Below are 24838 nucleotides of genomic sequence, written 5' to 3' on the forward strand. Positions count from 1 at the left end.
TCTCAGCAGTCATGTAAAATCCATCTCCTGTTGATTTATATCTCAGAATGGGTAAAATGGTCAGAAATGAAAGAAAACAGACTCTGGGTGCAAGACATGTTTTTTTTTTCCCCTTACAGGAATACACCGGGAAAATGGGTTAAAAATATAGCTGCAGAGCAGTGCAGTGTGTACTAGAGTGCTGGTGTGCTGTGTATGTGACAGCAGGAAGACAACCAACTAGTCACCCCTACAGTTGCAGATAAAGTCTTTCTCTGTCTCTCTCTGTTGCTGGAGGCAAGGCTCAGCAGAAGCCACAATCAAAAAGAAAATAGGGCAGCCCCTTCAGCTGCTCTGCAGAATCAAGTGTCTCCAAACCACCTGCGAAACTGCCAAAGTCATCTCTACCGGAATCACCCAACTTAACGGCCACAATGTTTCACCAACTATGCCTCGTGGACAAGCCAAAGACTGATTCATATATTTTTAAAACTTTTATTTGGACTCATAACTTCTCATTTCTGATCTGTGTGTGTTGCATTTTTTATTATTTTCCTTGAGTTTTTAGTAACTAATAAATTTACCCTTTCTTTGATTCAAGAAAACTTGGTTGAATTGGCTCCTTCTAAAAAAAATAAACACATTTGGGCTGAGAAAAGGTATCCATGGGGGAAGGGATCCCTTTTAAATTAATCTTGTTCTGACCAACTGAGGGGGTTGAATAAAGAAGAGGAGCCAGCTCATTCCTCCTCACCCAGGAACATAACAAAATTGGAGTCCCATTCGGGAAGTAAACAAATTGGGAGACCTCGCCCATTGTGACAGTGTTTTATGATGTACGTAGGACTTGAATAGCATTTCGATAGCCGAGTTATCAGTGAAAGCTCTTCTGCAGAAAGAAGCGGCTCCTGTATGGCAAGTGCTAAACTTTTCTCTGTGAGGCCAGGAGCAGCAGAAGTGCTCCTCATAGCTTTGCAAGGAAAGTCTGGGCTGCTGCTTTTCTGGGCTAACCCCACCACTTCCCAGCCATGAGACCCTGCCAACATCCCACCTCCCCCTACGACTTGCCCGAGAGTTGTTGGGGGATCTCTGGGTCATCTGATCTTCAAATGATGGCAGCTGTCCTGCTACAACTTTCCACACTCCTTTTTGGCAGGCAGATAGCTGGCGTCATATTAATGAAGCCTGCTTGCTCAGCCAGTTCCTCGGGCTGGATTTTCTGATGGGCTTCGGAACCCCATCATCATGACCAAATCCTGAGTCCATGCTTGCTGGCAGTGAGACCAGTGACATGATCTTCAGGGTGGTGGCTGCCTAATTTGTCATCCTATTAAGGGTTCCCGATGTTGCAGGTTCAATCAGAGGGCTGGCAGCTCTAAAGCTTTGGCAGTCCCCCCAGGAGAGGTGGGTGCTGCTGAGGCAGGCGGGAAAAAGGGAGGGCAGCTTAATGTGAAGGCGTTCTCATTGGCCAACACAGTAGCACTGTACTTCCAAGGCCAATAAGGATAACGGAATGGAGGGGAAATCTTTCATTCTTGCAATTCTGTCATTGGAGCTTCTATGTCAGTAAAATATTGATGCCAGCTCAAAATGGCATCTAAGTGAGGCCTTCTTTGGACTAATTGGTTGCCTGGCTCTGTGGGGTGGGCAGCCTGCCTAGTTCCTAGCCCACGACTGGGAAAGTCGCCAGAGGTGGGAATGCATCAGGGAGATGTCTCAATGGGGCTCCCTGCTATTTTACTGCTATCTGCACCCCCATCCCCAGAATCCATCCCCACTGCCCATGGGCTGGTCAAATTGCCCCAAGCTCAGCCACTCAGTTAGCTTCCAGCCTGGCAATTACAGTTCCCAAACAAATAACTAAATCACAATGAACTCAAGGAGGGATCACAATGTACGTTTTGCTATTTTAGGATTTGTTAAAGAAATTAATTTTAACTAATACTTATATTTGGTTTACTGAAGTACAGTATTTTGATGAATTGTCGCACGTACATTACAGCCAAGGATGGTGAGAATCTAAATAGATGAAATAGAGATATGCAAAACATTGAATGCAGGATTTATTCAATGAAAGATTAGGATTGAAAATGTGAGAACTAGAGGCACAAAAGCCTTATTCACAGCATGAATGCAATAATTTATGTGGTCAGTACTTTACCCATTCTAAATATTAGCAGAATTTAAGTTAACATTATCATTGCCAATGTGTAAGCCTAGAATTGAATGTCACTGACAGGGACAACCTCCGCATGCTCCCCTCCTCCCCACCAAACCTTTGAACTCATTTCCTGTTACTTTTATACAGGATTCACATTTTCACTGTCAATGTGTGGGATAGGGTGAGGTTGAGGTGACTCCGAGCCAAACTTTGGAAGTATATTTCATTTTTAGTGAGCTAGCTACAGGTGCCATGGGGCTGAGTGGAGGAGGAAATGAGTCACAGCTCCTGTACATTAATGCACGTGTTATACTGAACCCAAACTTGATAGTTGAGTGAGATTGGTGACTAGGGAGGGAATGTGCCAATCGCCCTGGATAGATATGGGGGCTGGCTTGTGGAGGTGGAGGCAGACAAGTAACATGGCTTGCACTCTGATCACAATTGTTGATCATTTTTGGCTTCCTTCCCGGACACCAGCGTTGCAGAAGGAACACAGAGTCTATGAGTATGTGTGAATGAGGAACCAGCCAGCAAGAATACAAAGACACCTCCATTGTCCACCTGTATAAATGGAAAGGAACTCATCAATCTTGCCACAATCATTGAGGAATCTCACTCTTCTCCATCGCTGGCAAAATCTTCTGCAGAATCCTTCTGAACTGCTTACTGCAACATCTCGACCAGAAGCTGCTGCCAGAGAGTCAGTGCGGTTTCAGAAAAGGTCAATGAACCACAGATATGATGTTTGCAGTTAGACAGCTCCAGGAAAAATGCCAAGAACAGAACATGGACCTCTATACCATGTTTGTTGACCTGACCGAGACCTTTGGAAGGCAATGGAGAATTTGGCTGTCCTGAGAAATTCATCACAATGGTTCGACAGTTCCATGGTGGTGTGCTTGTACATGTCCTGTGTGATGGTGAGTCTTCTCACCCATTCCCAGTCACTAATAATGCATGCTAGTGGCAACCCTCTTCATCAGATGTTTCTCTGCCATGCTGTCCAATGCCTTCCATGATGGTGATCCTGGTATTGAAATCAGATATCGCATGGACAGGAAGCTGCTCAATTTGAGACGACTCCAGGCAAAGTTCAAGGTCTCCAAGGAAATGCTTCCTGATTTCCTGTTTGCTAATGACTGTGCACTATCTGCCAGTTCAGAGCTGGACATGCAATGTAGCACGGACTTGCTTTCCAATGCATGTGACAACTTTGGCCTTACGATCAGCACAAAGAAAATGGTGATAATGTACCAGCCTGTTCCGAGAAAGCCCTATCTGAAGCTTAGGGTTTTAGTCCATGACTAGAACCTGTTGGCAGTGGATAAGTTCACTTATCTTGGCAGCACACTCTCTCGAGCTGTCTGAATTGACAACGCGACACATACGAGAATTGTCAAAGAAGAGTAGCCTTCAGCAAAACTTGAACATCAGTCTGTGATTGAAAAGGAGTAAGTCTGCCTACCAAGCTGAAAGTCTATAGAGAAATAGTCCTGCCCACTCTGCTCTGCACATGTGAGATTTGGATTGTGTACCAGCATCATGCCATGAAGTTCAACCACTTTCACTTGAGTTGCCTTCGGGAGCTCCCTAAGATTAGATGGCAGGACAAGATATCAGACACTGAGGTGCTCACCTGAGTTGACATGCCAGGCATCCACACCATATTGAGACAGTCACAACGGAGTTGGGCTGGCCATGTAGTCAGACTGCCTGACACTCAGTTATCAAAATGAATCTTCCATGGAGAGCTTGAGGCTGGGGTGCATTCTCACGGCGGTCAGAGGAAGCGCTGTAAGGACACTCTGAAGCTTCACTTAGGAATTTTGATATCGACTTCGAATTATGGGAGAAGCTCACCCAGGATCACTGCACCTGGCACAACCAGAAAATGGTGCAACCTCCTTCGAAGGCAAGTGCATATCAGAGGCAGAGAGAAAACACAAGGAGAGGAAGTCCTGAGCCAGCAACTCATCCAAAACTCAAAGGTCATGGTCTCCTGCCTATCAGCAGCAGAAGCTTCCGGGTGCAGACTGGCCTTAGCATTCAGCTACATACCCATCAGAACCCTACCAAACACCCCAGACGATGAACATGATCAGCTTCATCCCAAAGGACGAACAAGACAAAGCCCAAAACAGTTCAAATCTGACCCTGTTACCATTCCTTCCTCTTCTAAGTTAAAACGACTGAAAGCAATCATGGCACGTTTCCCTCAAAACAGCCATGTTTCAGGTGAGATGTTAAACTCGTACCCTGCATGTTAAAGGTGGATGTTCCCGTGGCGCTATTTAAAGGAGAACAGGAATTTTCCCAGTTTCTTGACCAACAGTACACTCGCTTAGTACCAATGTTTCCTCTAACTTCTGTTTTCTGTGCGTGGCTAGTTTATTGCACTCCATAGTCCCATTAAACATTGACCATACAGCCGTGGGTCTGCGCATCTTAAAGGCTTGTGCGTGGCCTGTTTATTGCCTGCGCCATAATTTCCTGGTTGCTACGTGGCCGTGCACTCATGCAGCTTAGAGGGAACATTGATCAGCATCACCAAAAAACATACTTAACCAGCCTTTCATGATGTTAATGGCAGAGAATGGCTCTACACATTGTTTACTTACACGGCAATAGTGATGGTAGTTGTTTTATCAAGTACTTTTGAGGTGTTTCACAATGTGATAGTAAGGCAACATATAAATATATAGCTTTTTCTTTCTTTCATGCAAGAGCTGAATGGTTGACTTTCCTCATTATTGGTATATATGCAGCATTCCCAGTTAACCTCTAGTAAGGCAAAGTATTATGATGAGGTAGTTTGGGAAGTTTTGTTCCTATAGTTCTCAACAACAACATAAAATGGAGCCAATTTTCACTTTTTGGGAGGGGGGCACAGAAAACTGGAAAGGAGGATGAGGGGGAATGTGAGATTGGGGGGGAGGGCAGGGATGGGTGTATTGTTGGCTATTGCTAGTTTTCTACCCCTGCCGAAAGTATTATTGCATCTCCTGGGAAAGCAAAATAAGAGAAGCATAAAGGGGCTAGAGTTAATATTAGTTCTTCTTTTTAATCCACCATGTGGAGTATTTCATTTTTACACTTTAAATCAACTGTCAAAATGTTTTTTGTATTAAGCGTATACAGCTGCTGTTTATTGTCAGAATAAAGAGGAGTACAATCCTCATTTCGCTTAGTTCCCTATTTTAATGGTTGTTTTTTTAAAATATATTTTTGCTGCCAGTTCCTTCCCTTCCTCCCCGGAAGGTGCTGACTCATACTGGGGTATGGTCCCACAGGCGTCTGTTACTTGCCCAGTTGAACATCTTTCATCCGTGAAGCTGAATAATGAGTGTTGTCAAGCATCCAATTTTTGGGAGCAGCACAGCCAAGCCTGATCCTGCGCTTAATTGACATCCACTCACCCACTTTCCAGTTGGGGTCAGAGAGTGGGTTAGAGTGGGCCGTAGTGGTGTTCTGTTACTTAAACGACTGAAATCTTGATTTACCACTGACTCTGCGTTCCAACTTACAAAATTATTCGGAACATAAACTTCCACGAAAAACATGGCTGGACAGCAAACACCAACAACTTACATTTATGTAGCGCCTTTAAGGTAGTTAAGCATCTCAAGGCGCTTCACATGAGTGGTGTCAAACAAAATTTTACACTGAGCTGAAGAAGAGGTATTAGAACACATGATCAAAAGCTCAGTCAAAGAGGTAGGTTTCAAGGAGTAGAGTAAAGAAGGGGAGAAAAGTAGAGTAGCTAATATCTCCTCTGTGGCTCAATGCTATATATTGTTTTGTCCTGTTCCTGTAAAACTCCTTTTAAAGGTGCTATATAAATGTAAGGGTTGGCCTGAAATCTCCAGGAATTGAAGCTCAATCTCCAGGATACTGCTGTGGCCAACCCTGGAGAAAAATCAACAGGACATTAAAAAAGATTGGGTTTATTCTGTCATTTTCAATTAACATTTCTCTTTATCAGATATAAAAATATTGAAAATGGGAAAAGAAAGCTGTTTGGCTGACAGTCAAGAATCATCCAATTAGGTAATGGGTGCTTTTGAGTTAGTGTAGGAAGGCGGTGCAGCACAAAAATGGATGTGTTGGCCAACTAATGGTGGGATGAGGTGGGGTGGGGGGGTGGGGAGGGGCAAGTCATACACATACATACAGGTCTACAGCGCAGAGAAAGGCCCTTTGGCCCATCGAGTCTGCACCGGTCAAACAAGTACCTAACTATTCTAATCCCATTTTCCAGCACTAGGCCCATAGCCTTGTATGCCATGGCATCGCAAGTGCACATCCAAATATTGCTTAAATGTTATGAGGGTTTCTGCCTCTACCACCCTTTCAGGCAGTGAATTCCAGATTCCCACCACCCTTTGGGTGAAAAAATTCTTCCTCACATCCCCTCTAAACCTCCTTCCCCTTACCTTAAATCTATGTCCCCTGGTTATTGATCCCTCCAACAAGGGGAAAAGTCCCTTCCTGTCTATCCTAATAATGCCCCTCATAATTTTATCCGCCTCAATCATGTGCTCCCTCAATCTCCTCTGCTCCAGGGAAAATAAACCCAGTCTATCCAATCTCTCCTCATAACTAAAACTCTCCAGCCCAGGAAACATCCTGGTAAATCTCCTCTGCGCTCTCTCTAGTGCAATCACATCCTTCCTGTAATGCGGACGTCATGTGATTAAACCCCTAGGAATACATTTAATCACAGTTGGCAACCTAATTGGTCAGTGCATGTTGGATATTGCATTAGTGTTAGCTGAAATTTTGTGCTCAGGTCCCTGTAGCAAGAAATGAATTCATGACATTCTGACGCAGACTTGAGAATGTTACTCGCTGAGAATGGCTGACACCTGCAGAGGCTTGGACTTTCCTTGTGGGTCCTGGCAGATCTTCCTATGGCTCACTACTTTTTTTTAAAACCTTCCTTAGAGAGTTTCCCTGTGCTCCTGACAGATTTACCTGGCAGGGAAAGTGTGGCGAGCGCCAAGTTCGGAAGTGGCTTAATTCGCCATCCAGCCCCCACCCCCACCAGAGTCCAGTGGAAGCCTCACCTGCCATTAAAACAGGGAATTGGTGGGAGTGGAGTGGGAAATGGAGCCACTCCAATTTAATTGCTCTTTTTCTCCACTCAAGTTGGTTAGGAAGAGTTAAAATTCCCCCTATTCTTTCTTTTAGCTAACTATTCCAGAAGCTGACAACTAAATCAGCTGAGCTAAAGAGTAGATAAGGGAAGCAATTTTCTTGGCATCTGCTTCCATGTGATTAAACCTACATACATTACTGCAAACTACATGTGAAGGTAAAATGTATATTGTATAACCTTCCCATGATAATAGTCATAAAAATATTAATATTCATAGCCTTAAGGGAACTTTTTAATGTATATTTATTAGTAATTGTAAGGTTTGATTAGTAGTAGTAAGGATTACTAACAGTAATAAAGCTTATTAGTGGTAGGAAAATTCATTAATTATAAATGTATTAAGAAAAATAAATTAATTAGCATATAATAAAGATGGCAGGGCAGGTGATGTGTTGTAGCTGCATTATGTGGAAGCTGACAGGTGCCAGTCTAATCCAAGGTGACCACATCTGCAGTAAGTGTCTGCGGCTTGAGGAGCTTTGGATCAGAGTCAATGAGCTGGAGGCCAAGCTATGGGCACCCCGATGTGTCAGGGAGGGGGAAAGTTACCTGGACACTTTGTTCCAGAAGGCAGTCACACCCCTTTAGGGTAGGGTCCTTTGATTTGGTCAGTAGTCAGGGACAAGAGGATGTAACTGTATGTGAGGCAGGCAAGGGGGTCGAGAAGGTAGAGGTGGAGGAGCCTCAACCCTTGTAATTGCCCAACAGGTTCAAGGTTCTTGCAGCTTGTATGGATGAGAGCGGGGGCTGCAAGGTGAATGAGCGACCTGACCATAGCACCGTGGTACAAGTGCAGACATTCAATTAGGGGGAGTAAATAGGAATTTAGTGGTAGTAGAGGACAGTAGTCAGGGGGATTGACACAGTTCTCTGCAGCCGAGAGCAAGAGTCCAGAAGGCTGTGTTGCATGTCCAGTGACAGGGTTCGGGACATCTGCTCAGGGCTGGACAAGAACATGCAGCGGGAGGGGGAACATCCAGTTACCATGATTCACATGGGTGCCAACACAGATAGCACTAGGAAAGGTTCTGCTTAGGGATTATGAGCAGCTAGGGGCCAAATTAAAAAGCCACTAACAAATTGGTGTAGGGGAAATATGATTAGAGTGAAGGGTAAATATGATTAGAGTGATGAATGCTTGGCTCAAAGAATGGTATGGAAGAAATGGGTTTCGATTCAAGGGGCGCTGGCACCAGTCCTGGAGAAAGTGGGAGCTGTATCGTTGGGAAGGACTTCACCTGAACCATGCTGGGACCAGTGCTCTGGAGAGTTGTATAACTAGGGTGGTAAAGAGGGCTTTAAACTAAACTGGGGGGGCTAGGGGGATTATCTGCGAGGGGATGTGGTAATTCAAAGCAAAACAACAAGATAACAGAGCAGGGTAGCAATTTGGGTAAAGATACACAGAGTGTGGCAGGAAGAGACAGAGCGTATAAAGTTAAGAGTCCACCAGCAGACAAGGCCAGAGATTGCAATTATGGTTAAAAAGTCAGTTAAAGGCTCTGTATCTGAATGCACGCAGCATAGAAACTTAGGATTTGTGGAATGCCTACGAGATGGCTTTTTGGAGCAGCTTGTGGTGGAGCCCACTAGGGAACAGGCAATTCTAGATTTAGTGATGTAATGAGGCAGATTTGATAAGGGAGCTTAAGCTGAAGGAACCCTTAGGAGGAAGTGACCATAATATGATAGAATTTACCCTGCAATTTGAGAGGAAAAAGCTGGAATCAGATGTAACGGTATTACAGTTGAATAAAGGCAACTACAGAGTCATGAGGGAGGAGCTGGCCAGAATTGACTGGAAGATGAGCCTAGCAGGAAAGACAGTGGAACAGCAATGGCAGGAGTTTCTGGGAGTAATTTGGGAGACACAGCAAAAATTCATCCCTAGGAAGAAGAAGGGAGGATGAGGCAACCATGGCTGACAAGGGCAGTCAGGGACAACATAAAAGCTAAAGAGAAAGCATACAATGTGGCGAAGAGCAGTGGGAAACCAGGGGATTGGGAAGCCTACAAAGACCAACAGAGGACAACTAAAAAAGAAATAAGGAGGGAGAAGATTAAATATGAGGGTAAACTTGCCAGTAATATAAAAGAAGATTTGCAAGAGTTTTTTTAGATAGAAAAGGGTAAGAGAGAGGCAAAAGTGGACATTGGGCCGCTGGAAAATGACGCTGGAGAAGTAGCAGTGGGGAACAAAGAAATGGCGGAGGAACTGAATAGGTACTTTGCGTCAGTCTTCACGGTGGAAGACACGAGTAACATCCCCAAAGTTCAAGAGAGTCGGGGGGCAGAGGTGAGTATGGTGGCCATTACCAAGGAGAAGGTGCTAGGAAAACTGAAAGGTCTGAAGGTGGATAATTCACCTGGACCAGATGGATTACACCCCAGAGTTCTCAAGGAGATAGCTGAAGAGATAGTGGAGGCGTTAGTGGTGATCTTTCAGGAATCACTGGAGTCAGGGAGGGTCCCAGAGGACTGGAAAATCGCAAAATAACCCCCCTGTTTAAGAAGGGAGTGAGGCAAAAGACGGGAAATTACCGGCCGATTAGCCTGACCTCAGTCATTGGTAAGATTTTAGAGTCCATTATTAAGGATGAGATTTCAGAATACTTGGAAGTGCATGGTAAAATAGGGAAAAGTCAGCATGGTTTCATCAAGGGGAGGTCATGCCTGACAAATCTGTTAGAATTCTTTGAGGAGGTAACGAGTAGGTTAGACAAAGGAGAGCCAATGGATGCTATCTACTTGGACTTCCAGAAGGCCTTTGACAAGGTGCCGCACAGGAGGCTGCTCAGTAAGATAAGAGCCCATGGTGTTAGAGGCAAGGTACTAGCATGGATAGAAGATTGGCGTCTGGCAGGAGGCAGAGAGTGGGGATAAGGGGGTCCTTCTCAGGATGGCGGCTGGCGATTAGTAGAGTTCCACAGGGGTCAGTGTTGGGACCACAACTTTTCACTTTATACATTAATGATCTAGATGAAGGAACTGAGGGCATCCTGGCTAAGTTTGCAGATGATACAAAGATAGGTGGAAGGACAGGTAGTATTGAGGAGGTGGGGAGGCTGCAGAAGGATTTGGACAGGTTAGGAGAATGGGCAAAGAAGTGACAGATGGAATACAACGTGGGGAAGTGTGAGGTCATGCACTTTGGTAGGAAGAATAGAGGCATAGACTATTTTCTAAATGGGGAGAGAATTCAGAAATCTGGAGTGCAAAGGGACTTGGGAGTCCTAGTCCAGGATTCTCTTAAGGTTAACTTGCAGGTTGAGTCGGTAGTTAGGAAGGCAAATGCAATGTTGGCATTTATTTCGAGAGGACTAGAATGTAAAAGCAGGGATGTGCTGCTGAGGCTTTATAAGGCTCTGGTCAGACCACATTTAGAATATTGTGAGCAATTTTGGGCCCCATATCTCAGGAAGGATGTTCTGGCCCTGGAGGGGGTCCAGAGGAGGTTCATGAGAATGATCCCAGGAATGAAAGGCTTAACATATGAGGAACATTTGAGGACTCTGGGTCTATACTCGATGGAGTTTAGAAGGATGAGGGGGGATCTGATTGAAACTTACATAATACTGAAAGGCCTGGATAGAGTGGACGTGGGGAAGATGTTTCCATTAGTGGGAGAGACTAGGACCCGAGGGCACAGCCTCAGAGTAAAGGGAAGACCTTTTAGAACAGAGATGAGGAGAAACTTCTTTAGCCAGAGAGTGGTGAATCTATGGAATTCATTGCCACAGAAGGCTGTGGAGGCCAGGTCATTGAGTGTATTTAAGACCGAGATAGATAGGTTCTTGATTGGGAAGGGGATCAAAGGTTACGGGGAGAAGGTGGGAGAATGGGGTTGAGAAACGTAACAGCCACGATTGAATGGCGGAGCAGACTCGATGGGCCGAAAGGCTTAATTTCTGCTCCTATGTCTTATGGTCTTATGGAAATAGGGGGAGGAGTAGGCCATTCAGCCCCTCAAGCTTGCTCTGTCATTCAATTAGATCATGGCTGATCTTCTAAGCCAAATACCATTTTCCCACACTATCCCCACGTCCCTTGATGTCTTTACTAACTAGAAATCTATCGGTTTCCATCTTGAACATACTCAATGACTGAGCCTGCAACGCTCTCTGGGGTAGAGGATGCCAAAATTTACCACCGCTTAATTGTCGGCACCTCCTACTGCTGCGTGCGCCCGCCGAGCAAGATATCGTGCAAGTGTGCGTTGATGGCGGGACGCTCACTTGATTTCATCTTGCGCTATTTTGCGGCTGGACGGGTCCGGCGTGCACCCGCCTGCAGGACGTAAAACTCTGTCCCTGGTTGCAAGGTGACCAAGGTTGGGACCTAAATATTGAAGGGTATTTGATTTTTTAAAAGGGAGGAAGCTAGGAAAAGGTGTTGTGTAGGCTCTCTTAATTAATGCTGTAATTAGTGCAGTAGTGAGAGATGACCTTGGCTTGAAAGAACATGATGTAGAATCAGTTTGGGTAGAAATAAGAAAGGTATGAGGTCACTTGTGGAAGTAACTTATGGCCCCATGATAGTAGTTAAACTGTAGGACAGAACAAGAAGAAGGTTCACTCAACTCATTCCTGGGATGAGCAGCTTATATTATGAAGAAAAGTTGAGCAGGTTGGGCCTATACTCATTGAAGTTTAGAAGAATGAGAAATGATCTGATTGAAACATATGTCGTGAGGGGACTTGACAGGGTAGATACATTGTAGATGTTTCCTCTTGTCGGGGAGACTAGACTAGGGTTTACAGTTTAAGAAAAAGAGGTCTCCCCTTTAAGACAAAGATAAGGAGAAATTTTTCTCTCAGAGGGTTATTAGTATGTGAAATTCTCCTCCCCAGAATGCAGTGGAGGCTGAATCATTGAGCTTATTCAAGGCTGAAATAGATTTTTGATAGACAAGGGTGTCAAGGATTATGGGGGAAAGTGGAGTTAACACCACTACCAGATCAGCCATGATCTTATCGATTGGCGCAGTAGGTTCAAAGGGTCAAATGGCCAATTGCCGCTCCTAAGTCCTATGTTTCTATATTCCCATGTTCCTATATCTATATTGTGCCATTAAGTGTAGCATGGTAAATATTCTGAATGTAATCACCCCGTTTGCAATATAATAACAAATCAGCACCTTCAACATAACAAAACACCCCAAGGCAATTCACTGATGCATGCTATGAGAATAAATGCAGAGCCAAAAAGAGAGTGAACTTTGTTGAAGAAATAGTTTTGATCAGGTTTTAAAAGATGGAGAGAATTGGAGAATCTTAAGGAGTGAAACTTACAAAATTCTTACAGAGTGTGACAGGGTGGGTATAGATAGGATGTTTCCTCTGGCTGGTGAGTCTAGAACCAAGGGACAGAGTCTCAGATTAAGGGGCAGGATATTTAAGACTGAGATGAGGAGGAATTTCTTCACTCAGAGGGTGGTGAACCTTTAGAATTCTCTACCCCAGAGGGCCGTGGAAGCTCAACATTGAGCATGTTCAAGACAGAAATCAATAGATTTCTGGATACTAATGACATCAAAGGATATAGGGGTGATGGGGAAAAATGGCACAAGAGGTCGATGATCAGCCATGATCTGATGAAGAGTGGATCACGTTCGATGGGCTGAATGGCCTATTCTTGCTCCTATTTCCTATGTCCTATGAGGGTTTAAAGCATTTTACTTTAACAAATGAATACCTCTAGTATTGCATTATTTCGTCGGTTCCACAATTTGCAATTTAATCTTCTATACAAAGTTAAGCCTAATTTTCAACACATTAGATTTAGTTTTAAGGTTTCAAAGTCATTTATTTATATGAATAAAGTGGCAGTTCTGTGAAGTTTACTTCAACTATTTCAAATAAACCAATCAAGAGCAACATTGAAAGAACAGAAATACGCAGAAAATGGCACAAAAAGAGATAAAGAAAATCACGTAAGAAGCAAAATGCTGGAAATTTAAAACAAAATGGAAATGCTCGAAACACTGAGTCAGTCAGTATCTATGAAGGCAAAGGACACGTTTATGTTGTGCTTGGGGTCCATTCTTCAGCCAACAGTCAAGAAAAGCAAGAGGAATAAAGCAAACCCCAAAATTTAAATAAGGAATGAGAAAACAGAAAAGTAAACAGCTTCAGGAAATTCTGGAAGTTCAAAGAATCACAGTGACCCTGTACAGAATCTACTATACAACTCATGCTAAAATAGGATTACATAGAATATACAGCACAGGATCTGATAATGCTTCACTTGAGCCTCCTCCCATTCTTCCTCATCTAATTCTATCAGCATAACTCGCTACTCCCTTCTCCCTCATCTAGTTTCCCCTTATATGTACCTATAATACTTGCCTCAACTATTTTCTGTAGCAGCGAGCTCCACATTCTTGCCACTCTTTAGGTGAAGAAGTTTCTTCTGAATTCTCTGTTTGATTTCTTATATTGATAACATTATATTGATGACCTCTAGTTTTGTTCTTCCCACAAGAGGAAACATTCTCTCTGTATCCACTCTATCAAAACCTTTCATAATTTTAAAGACCTTGATTAAGTCACCTCTCAGTCTTCACTTGTCAAGACAAAAGATATACATCTTGTTCATGCATTCCTGATATATTCATTCATTCAGTTATATGTGCTCTGACCGAAGGCAGGTCCTTGGCTGATTGTCTGCTGATGCTTCATCTTGAGCCATTTCTTTGTAACTTCTTTTTTGAGGTTTGCCATTGTCTTCCACTTTCATGGGGCAGGGCAAGGGGGTCCCAAGTCTACCCCAGCCATAGTTTGAATTGAATCTACGTGCTGACATTATTGTGAACCACACGATAGCCATCTAACCAACGTAGCTAACCGGCTGACTCCTGATGTATATACCCACGCATTACATCATAAAGCCTCTTTATACCCTTTCCAGTGCCTCTTTATCCTCTTTAAAATAAGAACTATACACAGCGCATCATTTATGGTCTAACCAAAATTTAATAAATGAGCCATCAAGAAAATCAAAGTTAACCATCCAATAATTCTTAACATTTTATTTGTTTTAATTTGCAATATCTAAGATTGTGGAATAGGAAAGAGTTTTAGAAATTACCATATAAACTTAAGTGTGATCAGACCCAATTCCAAACAGAGTTGCTAAAATGCAATTTCTATCTGAAATAAGACAGTAAATGTTTCTAATGCAATGGCAGAAAATTGAACCTGGGTCCAACTGCTTAAAAATACTTCATTCTTATGACTTTTCTTCCATTATAGATAAAGGCAAAGAACAAAGCTCCCTCCCCACCCCAACCACACAACCCCTTCCCCAACCTAACTCCTAACACAGTGCCTATGGTTGGCAGACTGTCTAATAAACATTTTGATAGTTGTGTTAAAAAAAACACCGTGATATTCCAAGGGCCACAGTATCTTTCCCGTAATCCAATATTTGGCCGAGGCCACTCCAATGATTTCCATGCCATGGCACATCATGCAACTGTAATCGCTAGGTATTTTCCAACCACCAGTCAAAATATTCTATTATGTTTAGTAACTGTGCTTACTAAGAGCACGGATTAACTACATTCGCTTCTCGTGGGACCAATCATTCTATGTAACAATGCTGTTGACGTAGATTGGCAGAACATTTATCCTGGTTACACAGCTGTCCAGTAACAAAGCAGGGGAAACATTTATTAAACAGTCTGCCAACTTCACGTTGAAGGTATCAGGCACGGAGCACTCCTTAAATCCCTACAATGGTTATTGGACAAATATCCTGATGCCTCCAGGTTACGACCTTGGGACATTTTGCTACTTTAAAGATGCCATGTAAATTCAAGTTGTTGTTTATGTCCTGAGACCTAATACCAAAATTGTCAACTTTGTGCGAGGGAGAATGAGGAGGAAAGGAAGGAAGAGGAAACTTCTGAAACTAGTCTATCTAAAAACTTCTTGGAAAGCAAAGATACCTCTTTAGGAAAGAAAAAAACCCAAACACAGTACAGGCATTACTGCATTTATTGTAAATGATACTGTTTACAAAATCATACTGATAGGCTTTTAAAATTTAAATATTTAAAATTTAAATATTAAGACGATTAGTCATCATTTAACACATTATTGTATATGGTGTGAAGTGCGTCTTTGCGATAAAAGCACAAAATAGCCAATTCAGTTGAGACAATGTTTTAATACCCCTGCCAGAGTTGACCATGTCTGTGATGGAATTTCCAGTGGGGGAAAATTCAGAAGTTATATCTGAAATGACCCTCATTCATGTGTCCTTTTTGCCAATGTCTAATTACACTAAAATTTCCTACTAATCCCATTGGAATATGGCTGAATGTAGTAAGAGGTTATAACAAGCAGAAATCATTGCAAACATCTCAATCCTGGGGAATGTGCTGACATCACAACATATATTCCTTTTCTGAGTAGGCAAATTAAAATTTTAAGCCATCTAATTATCAGTCATGCCCGTTAGACATAGTGGGTTGGATTTTACCGTCGGCAAGCAGGGGTGGAACTCCTAACGTCACCGCGCCCCATTTAAATTTTCAGGAAGGCGGGGGCGCAGCAAAATCAGCTGCGTGTCCGCCGACCTGTCAATGGCCAATTGAGGCCATTGACAGAGCAATTAAAGTAATTGGTGGACCTGCCCATCCAACCTTAAGGTTGGCGGGCAGGCCAGGAGCCCTGGCGGGAACTAGAAAAAGCATGAAACCTCATCCACGGGCGGGATGAGGTTTCATGTAGGATTTTAAAAATTTTAAAGAAGTTTTTTTGGAAATTATGAACATGCCCCAACTCATGTGACATTGTCACATGAGGGGACATGTCAGGGAAATTTTATTTTTCTATTGTGAGGTTTTTCACATTTTGAGCCGATCTCCCTGAAGCTGCACTTAGCCTCAGGGAGATGAGTGCGCTGTTTCGTGCACATGCGCGAAAGAGCGCAATCTCATTTTTAGGAATCCCCCCCCACCTGCACAGGGAATGCATAGCGCTTCCCTGCGGACGTCGCGCTGGGCGGGCCCGCCCACGTAAAATGGCGCCGCACTTCCAATCATGGGTGCCGATTGGAAGCACGCCCGCACGTGTCTGCCCATCAAATTCCACCCCCCCCCCCCCCACCACCGACGGGGGGAAAATTTAGCCCAGTAAGTTCAATTTTTAATGTGACTTAGATGGCCGACTAAAAAATGAATTCAAAGAAATGGAAAATAAAGTGCAGGTTTCAGTAAGGATAAATGTTTTTTTTAAATTTGATCCAAAAAAAAAATCACAATAAACATCAGAAACATGATTTTATTTCCTACAGTGCCTAAGATCCTGGACTTAATTTTCACTGGCTTTGAAAGAACTTAATTGCAGGAAATTCATGTGCACAGCACTTTAATTGGGGTGGAGCCATTATAAAGAACTGAGATGCATTTGGGTGTGAAGTTCTAAAGATGGGTGGATAAGATTGAGGCAATTTGGGTGTAGCATAATTATGTGTGCCTCTTACACAGTTACTATGGCCCACTTTATGGTTTGATTATATATGTCTTTGGTTACAAATGCACTCCAATAAAACAAATAAGGCTAAACGTCACTCTGCACCTGAATTGCTTGTGCTTGATTTGAACAGGAATGATGTATGTCAAAACATTGTCTAAATTCAGCTTGGGCAGCATCATTAACTTAACACCCTTGGATTAAGGAGAGGAAGGGAGGAAGGTAAAATAATTGGTTAAGTCTCTCATACCTGATTGAATGCCTACTTTCCAAAGTAGATTGATTTGTGTGTATGCATGTGCACACGTGTGTGAAACAGAGAAAGCGTTAGAGACAGCAAGTGTGTGAGCACATGTGCATCGGGACATGCAGTTGTCATTGGGCTTATTTGTGATACTTCACAATGATTGAATCACATGCTTGCGCTTATTGTTTCAACATATACATGAAGAATGGTCACTTGGCAAGGACATGGTATCAAATGGCTACTAATATCTATTGAACCATACCCAAACATAAATGCATGCTTTCTTCAGGCCACTGAAGTGACATGAAAACGTTCTGACATTTCACTGGCAAAGGATAGTAATGATAACATCCTGCTGACAAGGAACAACATTCTAATGTCACAATGACTGTGCTGGAGAACCTCAGTGAGAGCAACAGAAATAATATCTCCAGTCTAAACTTGGACACATCACTAATCCATCAGCTGTCGGAGTGACAGCCATGGCGGAAAAGTCAACTGACTTTTGGCTGCTCTCCAAATTTTCCTGCCCTGCCCGCGACGATGCCCACTGCTGGCGGGACCAGGAAATCCAGCCCTCTGTGTTGGTGCCTTGTTTATGTGTAACATAGTTCCATCATTGACAAATGAAAAGGAATAGGCAAGAGGGTGAACTGACTGAGGAAGCTGGGGGAAAAGAATTGTAGTCCTATGAAACTACAGCATGAAAGCGAGAGATAGAGATGGACTGCGAGTCCATAGGAAGTCTGTCATTGTTTCATGAACACAGGCCTCCTTATAGAGGTATACAAAATAGTTAATGATATGGAAACATATGGGAGAATATTCTCCCCGTCGGGGGGGGGGGGGTTGGGCAGGAGCGGGAGCGATCGGCTGTGCACCGCCATTTTATGTGGTTGGGCCAATTAAGGCCTGCCCAGTGTGGCACGCACCCGGAAGCACTGAGCGCTCCCTGTGCGGGCAGGGGGGAAGGAGGCTGAGTCGGGGCCTGTGCTCTTTGACGCATGCGTGTGAAGGAGCACAGAGATCTCCCTGAGGCACGGAGCTGTGTCACATGAGCTGGGAAATGTCTTTGAAATGTATTAAAATTTTTTATTAATCTTTTAAAACTTTCATGAAACCTCATCCTTCCCGTGGGTGAGGTTTCATGATAAATGCTAAAGCCGCCTGGGCTCTTTGCCTGCCCGCCAACCTTAAGGTTGGACGGGCAGCTCAGTTAATTATTTCAATTGGAATTTAAATGACCGTAATAGGCCTTTGACACTTTGGCGGGTGCGCAGTCAACTCCGGTGCGTGCCTGCCGAACTGAATATCTGATTGACACGCGTCCTGACGTCACCACACGTCATTTTACATGTCAGCAAGCCCCCGCTCACCGACTCGAAGTTTCTGCCCATGTTACCGGTAATGCAGAAAACTTTCATTTTTGTAAGTAGAACAAGGAGGCACAGGTTGATGCTACTAAAAGGCAAATTTAAGACGGACATCAGGAAATTGCTCTTCACACAAAAAAATAATTGAGACATGAAATAGAGTCCCCATAGAGTGCTTGAGGTACAAACCAATTAAGAAACAATTTGATGTTGCTTTGGAGTCATTGCATTGAATAGTGTCATGCCCAGTAAAGACATGTCCTATTTATACCTTTAATCATGGATTGTGCTCAGGAAGCTTCTGGAACTGTCTTTTATTTATTTAAAAATTGTACACAGGCAAGTTTTTGCAAATCACGTGACTTTGGCATTTGGCCAATGAATAGTATCAAGTCTCTGGCAAATACCTAATTAAATATGGATATAGGTGAGGGTACCTGACAGTCATTTGTGGAATTCATGTATCTCATTGTTAATGATGGGCCAACACCTAAAGACTGTAGAGTTTCCAAACTGCCTGTCTTCATGTTTCATACTGGACAAAATAGAAGATCGAAACTCAATGGTCACTATCAACATCCCATTGCATCACGATGGCCTCTCCCATCCAAAATAGACTGGGTGGGCCTCTGAAATGTTAACCCTGTGGTCATGTGATCAAAGCTGGTTTTCAGGGACTGCACCCTTATTACCCCAGGGTCCATCAGAACCATCAGTCGTCCACCAGTCTGAGACCAGACTCTGAAACCAGCTGCAAGTCACCATGTAGGCAAAGTACTTAACCTGCTCCAGTTTCAAAGTTCATCTCAGAACCAGCCTCCTAGATATTCAAATACAAGAAAACTTGCAACCTGCTGTGAACTCTTTGCTTTACAAGACCCTGATTTCAACTTTAAATCATCAAAACTGTTCAAGAAACCACAGGTCTGCCTCATGGGACATCGGAAACCATAAATCAGAGACTGAATTAATTTCAAACTGTAAAAGTGCACTATCCTTATCTGTATTGAGTCTCTCTGTGTGTCTGCATGTGTGTGACTGAGTATGTGATGTTGTGTTAATTTGGGGTAAGTGTGTTAGAATAAATAACCTACTTTATTTTAAACTCATGAAAGCTTGCTGCTGAATTATTTAATTGGAATACACACTCCAACGGTAAGAAAAGACACACCTCTTTCCATATAAAAACATACTGATTACAGGCGATAAGAGTGCAAATACATTCTGTTCATGACAATGGTCTTTCTCATCCATCACGATCTTGTGATCAAAACTGTTTCTCAATCAATTTGTTATGTAACTGTGAGGAAATATGAGTGCTTACCTGTCTATTCGTAGCTGGCAAACAATATTTAGTATGTCGACCACTCCTTTGTTTTTCAGCTGCTGGCATCCAATAGTGATAGCAATGAAACAACCTGTTCTCCCTATCCCAGCACTGAAAGAAAAATAAAGTGACTGTATCCAATAAGTTTCCACTCTTTTTATGTATTGTTTTAGGTGTTATGTTCAAAATGGCGTTATGTGGAGCAGTCTTCTTGTTTAAATTTAAGTTCTAGGTCTAATAAAATAGACTAGCATTCAAAAGTGGGGAATTATTTACATTTTGTCATTAAGTTGTCAGCATCAGCTGTAGCAAAGTTGGTAGAAGAACTCTTGCCTCTGAGTTGCAAGTTCAAGTCCCACTTTGGGAATTGAGCACAAAATCAAAGCTGACACGCCAGGGAGGAACTGAGGGAGTGCGGCATTGTCAGAGGTGCCATTTTTCAGGTGAGACATTAAACAGAGGCCTGGCACCTGCTCTCTCAGGTGGATGTAAAAGTTCCCATGGCACTATCCTGAAGAAGGGCAGGGGAGTTATGTGCGGTGTCATGGAAAATATTTCTCCCTCAGCTAACATCACAAAAAGCAAATCACCTAGTAATTTTCATATTACTCTTTGAGGGAACTTGCTATGCACGAATTGGTTGCTGTGTTTCCTACATTACAAAAATGTCTGTACTTCATTGGCTGTAAAGTGTTTTGGGATGTCCTGTGTTCATGAAAGGCACCATACAAATGTTCTGTTGAAGAGTCATACGGACTCGAAACGTTAACTGTGTTCATCTCCGCAGATGCTGTCAGACCTGCTGAGTTTTTCCAGGTATTTTTGTTTTTGTTTTGTACCATATAAATGAAAGTCTTTTCGTTCTTTTTGAGTATTTGGACTGAATGGAACAAATGACTAATTTTGAGAACTGAAGATTGGGCTGACTTATTGTTGCTTTGGTGATTATGAAAAGCTTATTTCTAAGGGAGTTTAATTAAAGAGGCAAATGTTCAGCTCCTCCTTAGGCCTGTCTGTGCACTGATTATGTGAAAATTCAAAGCTGGTGATCCTATGGGATATGAAGCAGTAAAGCAAGTGCTGATTCATTAATTATAATTCGAGAACTGGACTCTAGGGGGAAGGCAAATTCTAAAAATACTATCTCTGCTTCACATCATACCACAGCCATGGCTCATTCACAAAATCACAGCTTTTGAACATGACTCATCTGAGGTGCAGGTGAAAATTTTAATTTAAAAAACTCAATTAATGAATAACTTTACTTATTTAACAGGAAGTATCTCATTGGATCTTGAATATTGAGATAGTTATGCTTTAATTGTTTACAAGAACTATTTGTGTCAGCCATGGCTCAGTTGGTAGCACTCTCATCTCTGAGTCACAGGATTCAGGGTTCAAGTCCCACGCCAGGATTCGAGCACAAAAATCAAGGCTGGCACTCCAGTGGAGTACTGAGGGAGTACTGCACTGTCAGAGGTGCTGTCTTTCAGATGAGATGTTAAACCGTATTCCCATCTGCCTGTTTGGGTGGATGTAAAAGATCTAATGGCACTATTTTGAAGAACAACAGGGGAGTTATGACCAGATGTCCTGGCTAATATTCTCAATCAACAGCGCAAAAGCAGATTATCTGGTCATTACCAAGCTTCCAGTTTGTGGAAGTTAACTTCTGACATTACAACATTGACCACAGTTCAAAAGTACTTAATTGACTATAAAGCGCTTTGATATGTCCGGTGGTCATGGCAAATGCAAGTTTTTCTTTTTTTTTTTATGTTTCCAAACTATAATAGTCCATTGGTAAATTTTACCACAGTACAAAGTTTTTCAATCCTCATTTCTAGAAATAGGTATAAAAAGTTCTTCACAGACTAAGGAAGAGGATTATGATGAAATACTTTACCTGCAGTGTACAACAACAGGGCCTCGGCCAGGTGATTTCTTTCTTGTCTCCTCCACTTTCAGCATGAGCTGCAATAGTGGCTGGGCACTATCTGGGGTCTTATGGTCAGGCCAGGATTTGTACCAGTAGTGCTTTATGTTTTGAGACTTGCCTTCATGCTGGTCAGAAAAGACAGAGGCACTTACATTATTAAATTTGGTGATACTTCTCCCTCATTGTTCCATTGAACTTATTTCCACTCTACCCCATTCTTTTCCAAAAAGCTCAAAGTTGTGGTGCTCACTACTTTCCTCAGTCTCCCCTTTCTCCAGGCTTTTAAAACTCTAGATTGGCACAACCTAACCACTTGTTGATCCGCCTCACCTTCTCTTCTAGTTTTTAACATTGGTATGTCTTACATTGTCATTCTTGGCTCTTCACCAAGGTCCTTTACCCAATAATGAAAGAAGTACCATTCTACATTGCCATATTTCACCTTAGTACTACAGTTCTTGAAATTACGCCTTTAGGGATTAATCATCACATAAATGGTAAATTAAAATTTAATGCCAGAAATGTTAAGTACATTGTGTAGATAAAATCTGTAACATATTTCACGCATTCAATGAAATGGAATTAACACAGAGAGCTTTAGAAAGGGAGCTTGAAATAGTACTAAAATCAATCCTTCAGTATTGACATGTTTTGGTACAACAATTTTAAAAAAGCAGCTGGAATGTTGGGAGACACATCCAGATGGTTTACAGGGGTCATGCTATAGTTTTGGAATGCATTAGTCAGGCTTATGGGGTACATTGATCAATTCTGATCATCATTATTATGAAAGGTTCATACATGCATTGGTGAAAGTTCAGAGAAAATCAGTAAAACATATGCTCAAGTTTAAATGAATAAGTTAGAAGGAAAGATGAAAGAAGTTTAATTTCTACAAATTCAAGAGGTTAGAGTGGGATCTCATCAAGGTACAAAGCGTTAAAAGGTGTAGATTACTCCAATGGGGGCATACATTTAAATGAATGAAAATTAAATTTAATACAGTCAGTAGGATTTCTTTCACTCAATTCGCTTAGGATAAAGCTTAGGATAATCTGTCAGGCAGGGTGGTGAAGAAAAATATACTTGGTTCATGCAAAATGCAACTGGATGTTTGGTTGGGAGTTAGAGCATCAGGAGGATGAGTCTCACTAAGTTTAATGTTCTTTCCATGTCATTTTGTTCTTGTAAATACAAAACATGTACTTAGTAATGCTTACCAGAAAAAAATGCCTAGCTTATGTAATGCACTATGATGCTAAAAAACAAAATACTGCAGTGCTGGAAATCTGAAATAAGAAGAGAAAATGCTGGAAAAACTCAGCAGGACTGGCAGCATCTGTGGCGAGAGAAACCAAGCTAATACTTTGATTCCTTTGCGGACTTGAAATGTTAGCTCTGTTTTTCTCGCCAGAGATGCTGCCAGACCTGCTGCGGTCTTCCAGCATTTCCTGTTTAAATTAAACAATTACAGCTTTCTCAGAGCAATTTTATTACTACATTAACTCTGAAAAGTGTTAACTTTGTATCTAATTACAATTTAAAATCGCTCAATTGGAGATCATCAGAAGTTCAATTCTTGGCTTTAAACGACTGTTCCCATCCATTTTTACCTTCAGGGTAAGGTCCCGGATGATGTAATGTTCACATTCAGTAACGCTGTTGACAAGAACCTCAACCTTCCCATATATGCCCCGTTTCTCTGGCCAATATAGAACACATTTCTGTAACAAAAAATAGAAGTTTTGAATGTACATGGTGTGATCCAAACTTCATGATTAAGGATAATTAGAACACTTGCTTAGGACAGGGTCAAACCAATCAAAAGGGACATGCCTTTTTATTTGTTTTATTTTGACGTTGCATTCTACTGACACTACACAATCCTATTTCAATAAAGCAAAGCACTGGAATAGAGTCAATTTCACTTTTTTTAATAACCTACACTTCTTTGGATCAAATGTGTAATTAGTTTTGATTTCTTTATTGGGGATAACAAGGATGACATTAGGTCATCTGGTTTTCACTGTAACAGCAAATTTAGAACTACCGTCAGAATTTGAATGTTATCTTATCTTGGCCATCAGGGCCGGCCATTCTAATACTGTTCCACCAGTCAGCTTCTCCAGTGTCTGCTGTTACTGCAGCTGATAGCACCTCCTTGGCTTCAGAATAGTTTTTAAAGCTGGCATCCTAGCTTCAATGGGAGACCACTTCGGGCTGCTGAGTCCTGACAGTTAGGTGTTCAAATTGAATGGACAAGTCACGAGAAAAAAAATACCAAGCAGATGTGAAGGAACAAAGACAAGTCACTAGATCTAAAATTGTCTACCAGAACTGATCCTGCATCGCCAGTCTCAGACTGCTAGTTCCAATGAAAAAGAACCTTAGAGTGGGCCTTTGCTAGGTAGGCCTTTGGGAAAACTTCCCATATCTATTTTAAATAAACATAAAACAATACTTTTCAAATTGTTGACATAAAGTGGCATATATCTTAGTTTAGACCAGGCTACATTTTATATTCTTAAGCGAGTACATTTAAATATTCTGTCCTTTTGTGATTAATCTACTTCACAATGAGCAACAGGTCTTGATCAAAATATCACATAAATAAATGGACACATCATGTTTACTGTTGTTTTATTTGGATTTCTTTGCATTACATGAGATGCTCAATATTGTATGTGCTGGAAATAATTGTGCTCCAGTTTGTGTGGAAAGCACTATTTACCTTGGCAATAATGTACTGATTTGCTTGCTTTTGAAGCATTATAAGGACGCAGAAAGATTTTAATTGAAATGATACACCCAAAGGAGGACCTGGCCTTGATCTCCAAAACACAATGAGCCCCTTCACCATCATACCCCCACATTTAATTAAATGTAAATCACTTGTGAATTGACAGAAATTTTTGGAAAACATACATCGGTGTCAATTGCAGTCAGTAGAGCATAAAAACAATTCAAAATTATTTCCTCACAGGCAGAACAAAGCATTGCACTGAGAGGTTATGCATAACAGTCTACTAGAAGGATAAAGAAAATTGTACTTAATGCAAGAATGTTGATGAGACCACAAGGACATTAAAATTAAACCTGTAGCAAGAAATAAGAGAAAGGCACAAAAACAGAAAGGCACAGTTCTGCTTAGCAGGTAGTCAGAGGATTT

The 24838-nt window shown here is 42.1% G+C and overlaps 1 protein-coding gene across 1 annotated transcript in view; it reads right to left on the bottom strand.

The window, feature by feature from the left end:
* Positions 1-24838, bottom strand: part of ptprr (protein tyrosine phosphatase receptor type R) — a 197044-nt gene that overhangs the window by 12072 nt on the left and 160134 nt on the right. Inside the window, exons 10-12 of the mRNA XM_078567910.1 lie at positions 23283-23393; positions 21637-21794; positions 19728-19841 (exon numbers count right to left, since the gene is read on the bottom strand). Of these exons, the coding sequence (XP_078424036.1) occupies positions 19728-19841; positions 21637-21794; positions 23283-23393 (383 nt within the window). The remainder of the gene's footprint in view (positions 1-19727; positions 19842-21636; positions 21795-23282; positions 23394-24838) is intronic.

This window comes from Cetorhinus maximus, chromosome 22, assembly GCF_964194155.1.
Source record: "Cetorhinus maximus chromosome 22, sCetMax3.hap1.1, whole genome shotgun sequence".
Taxonomy (NCBI): domain Eukaryota; kingdom Metazoa; phylum Chordata; class Chondrichthyes; order Lamniformes; family Cetorhinidae; genus Cetorhinus; species Cetorhinus maximus.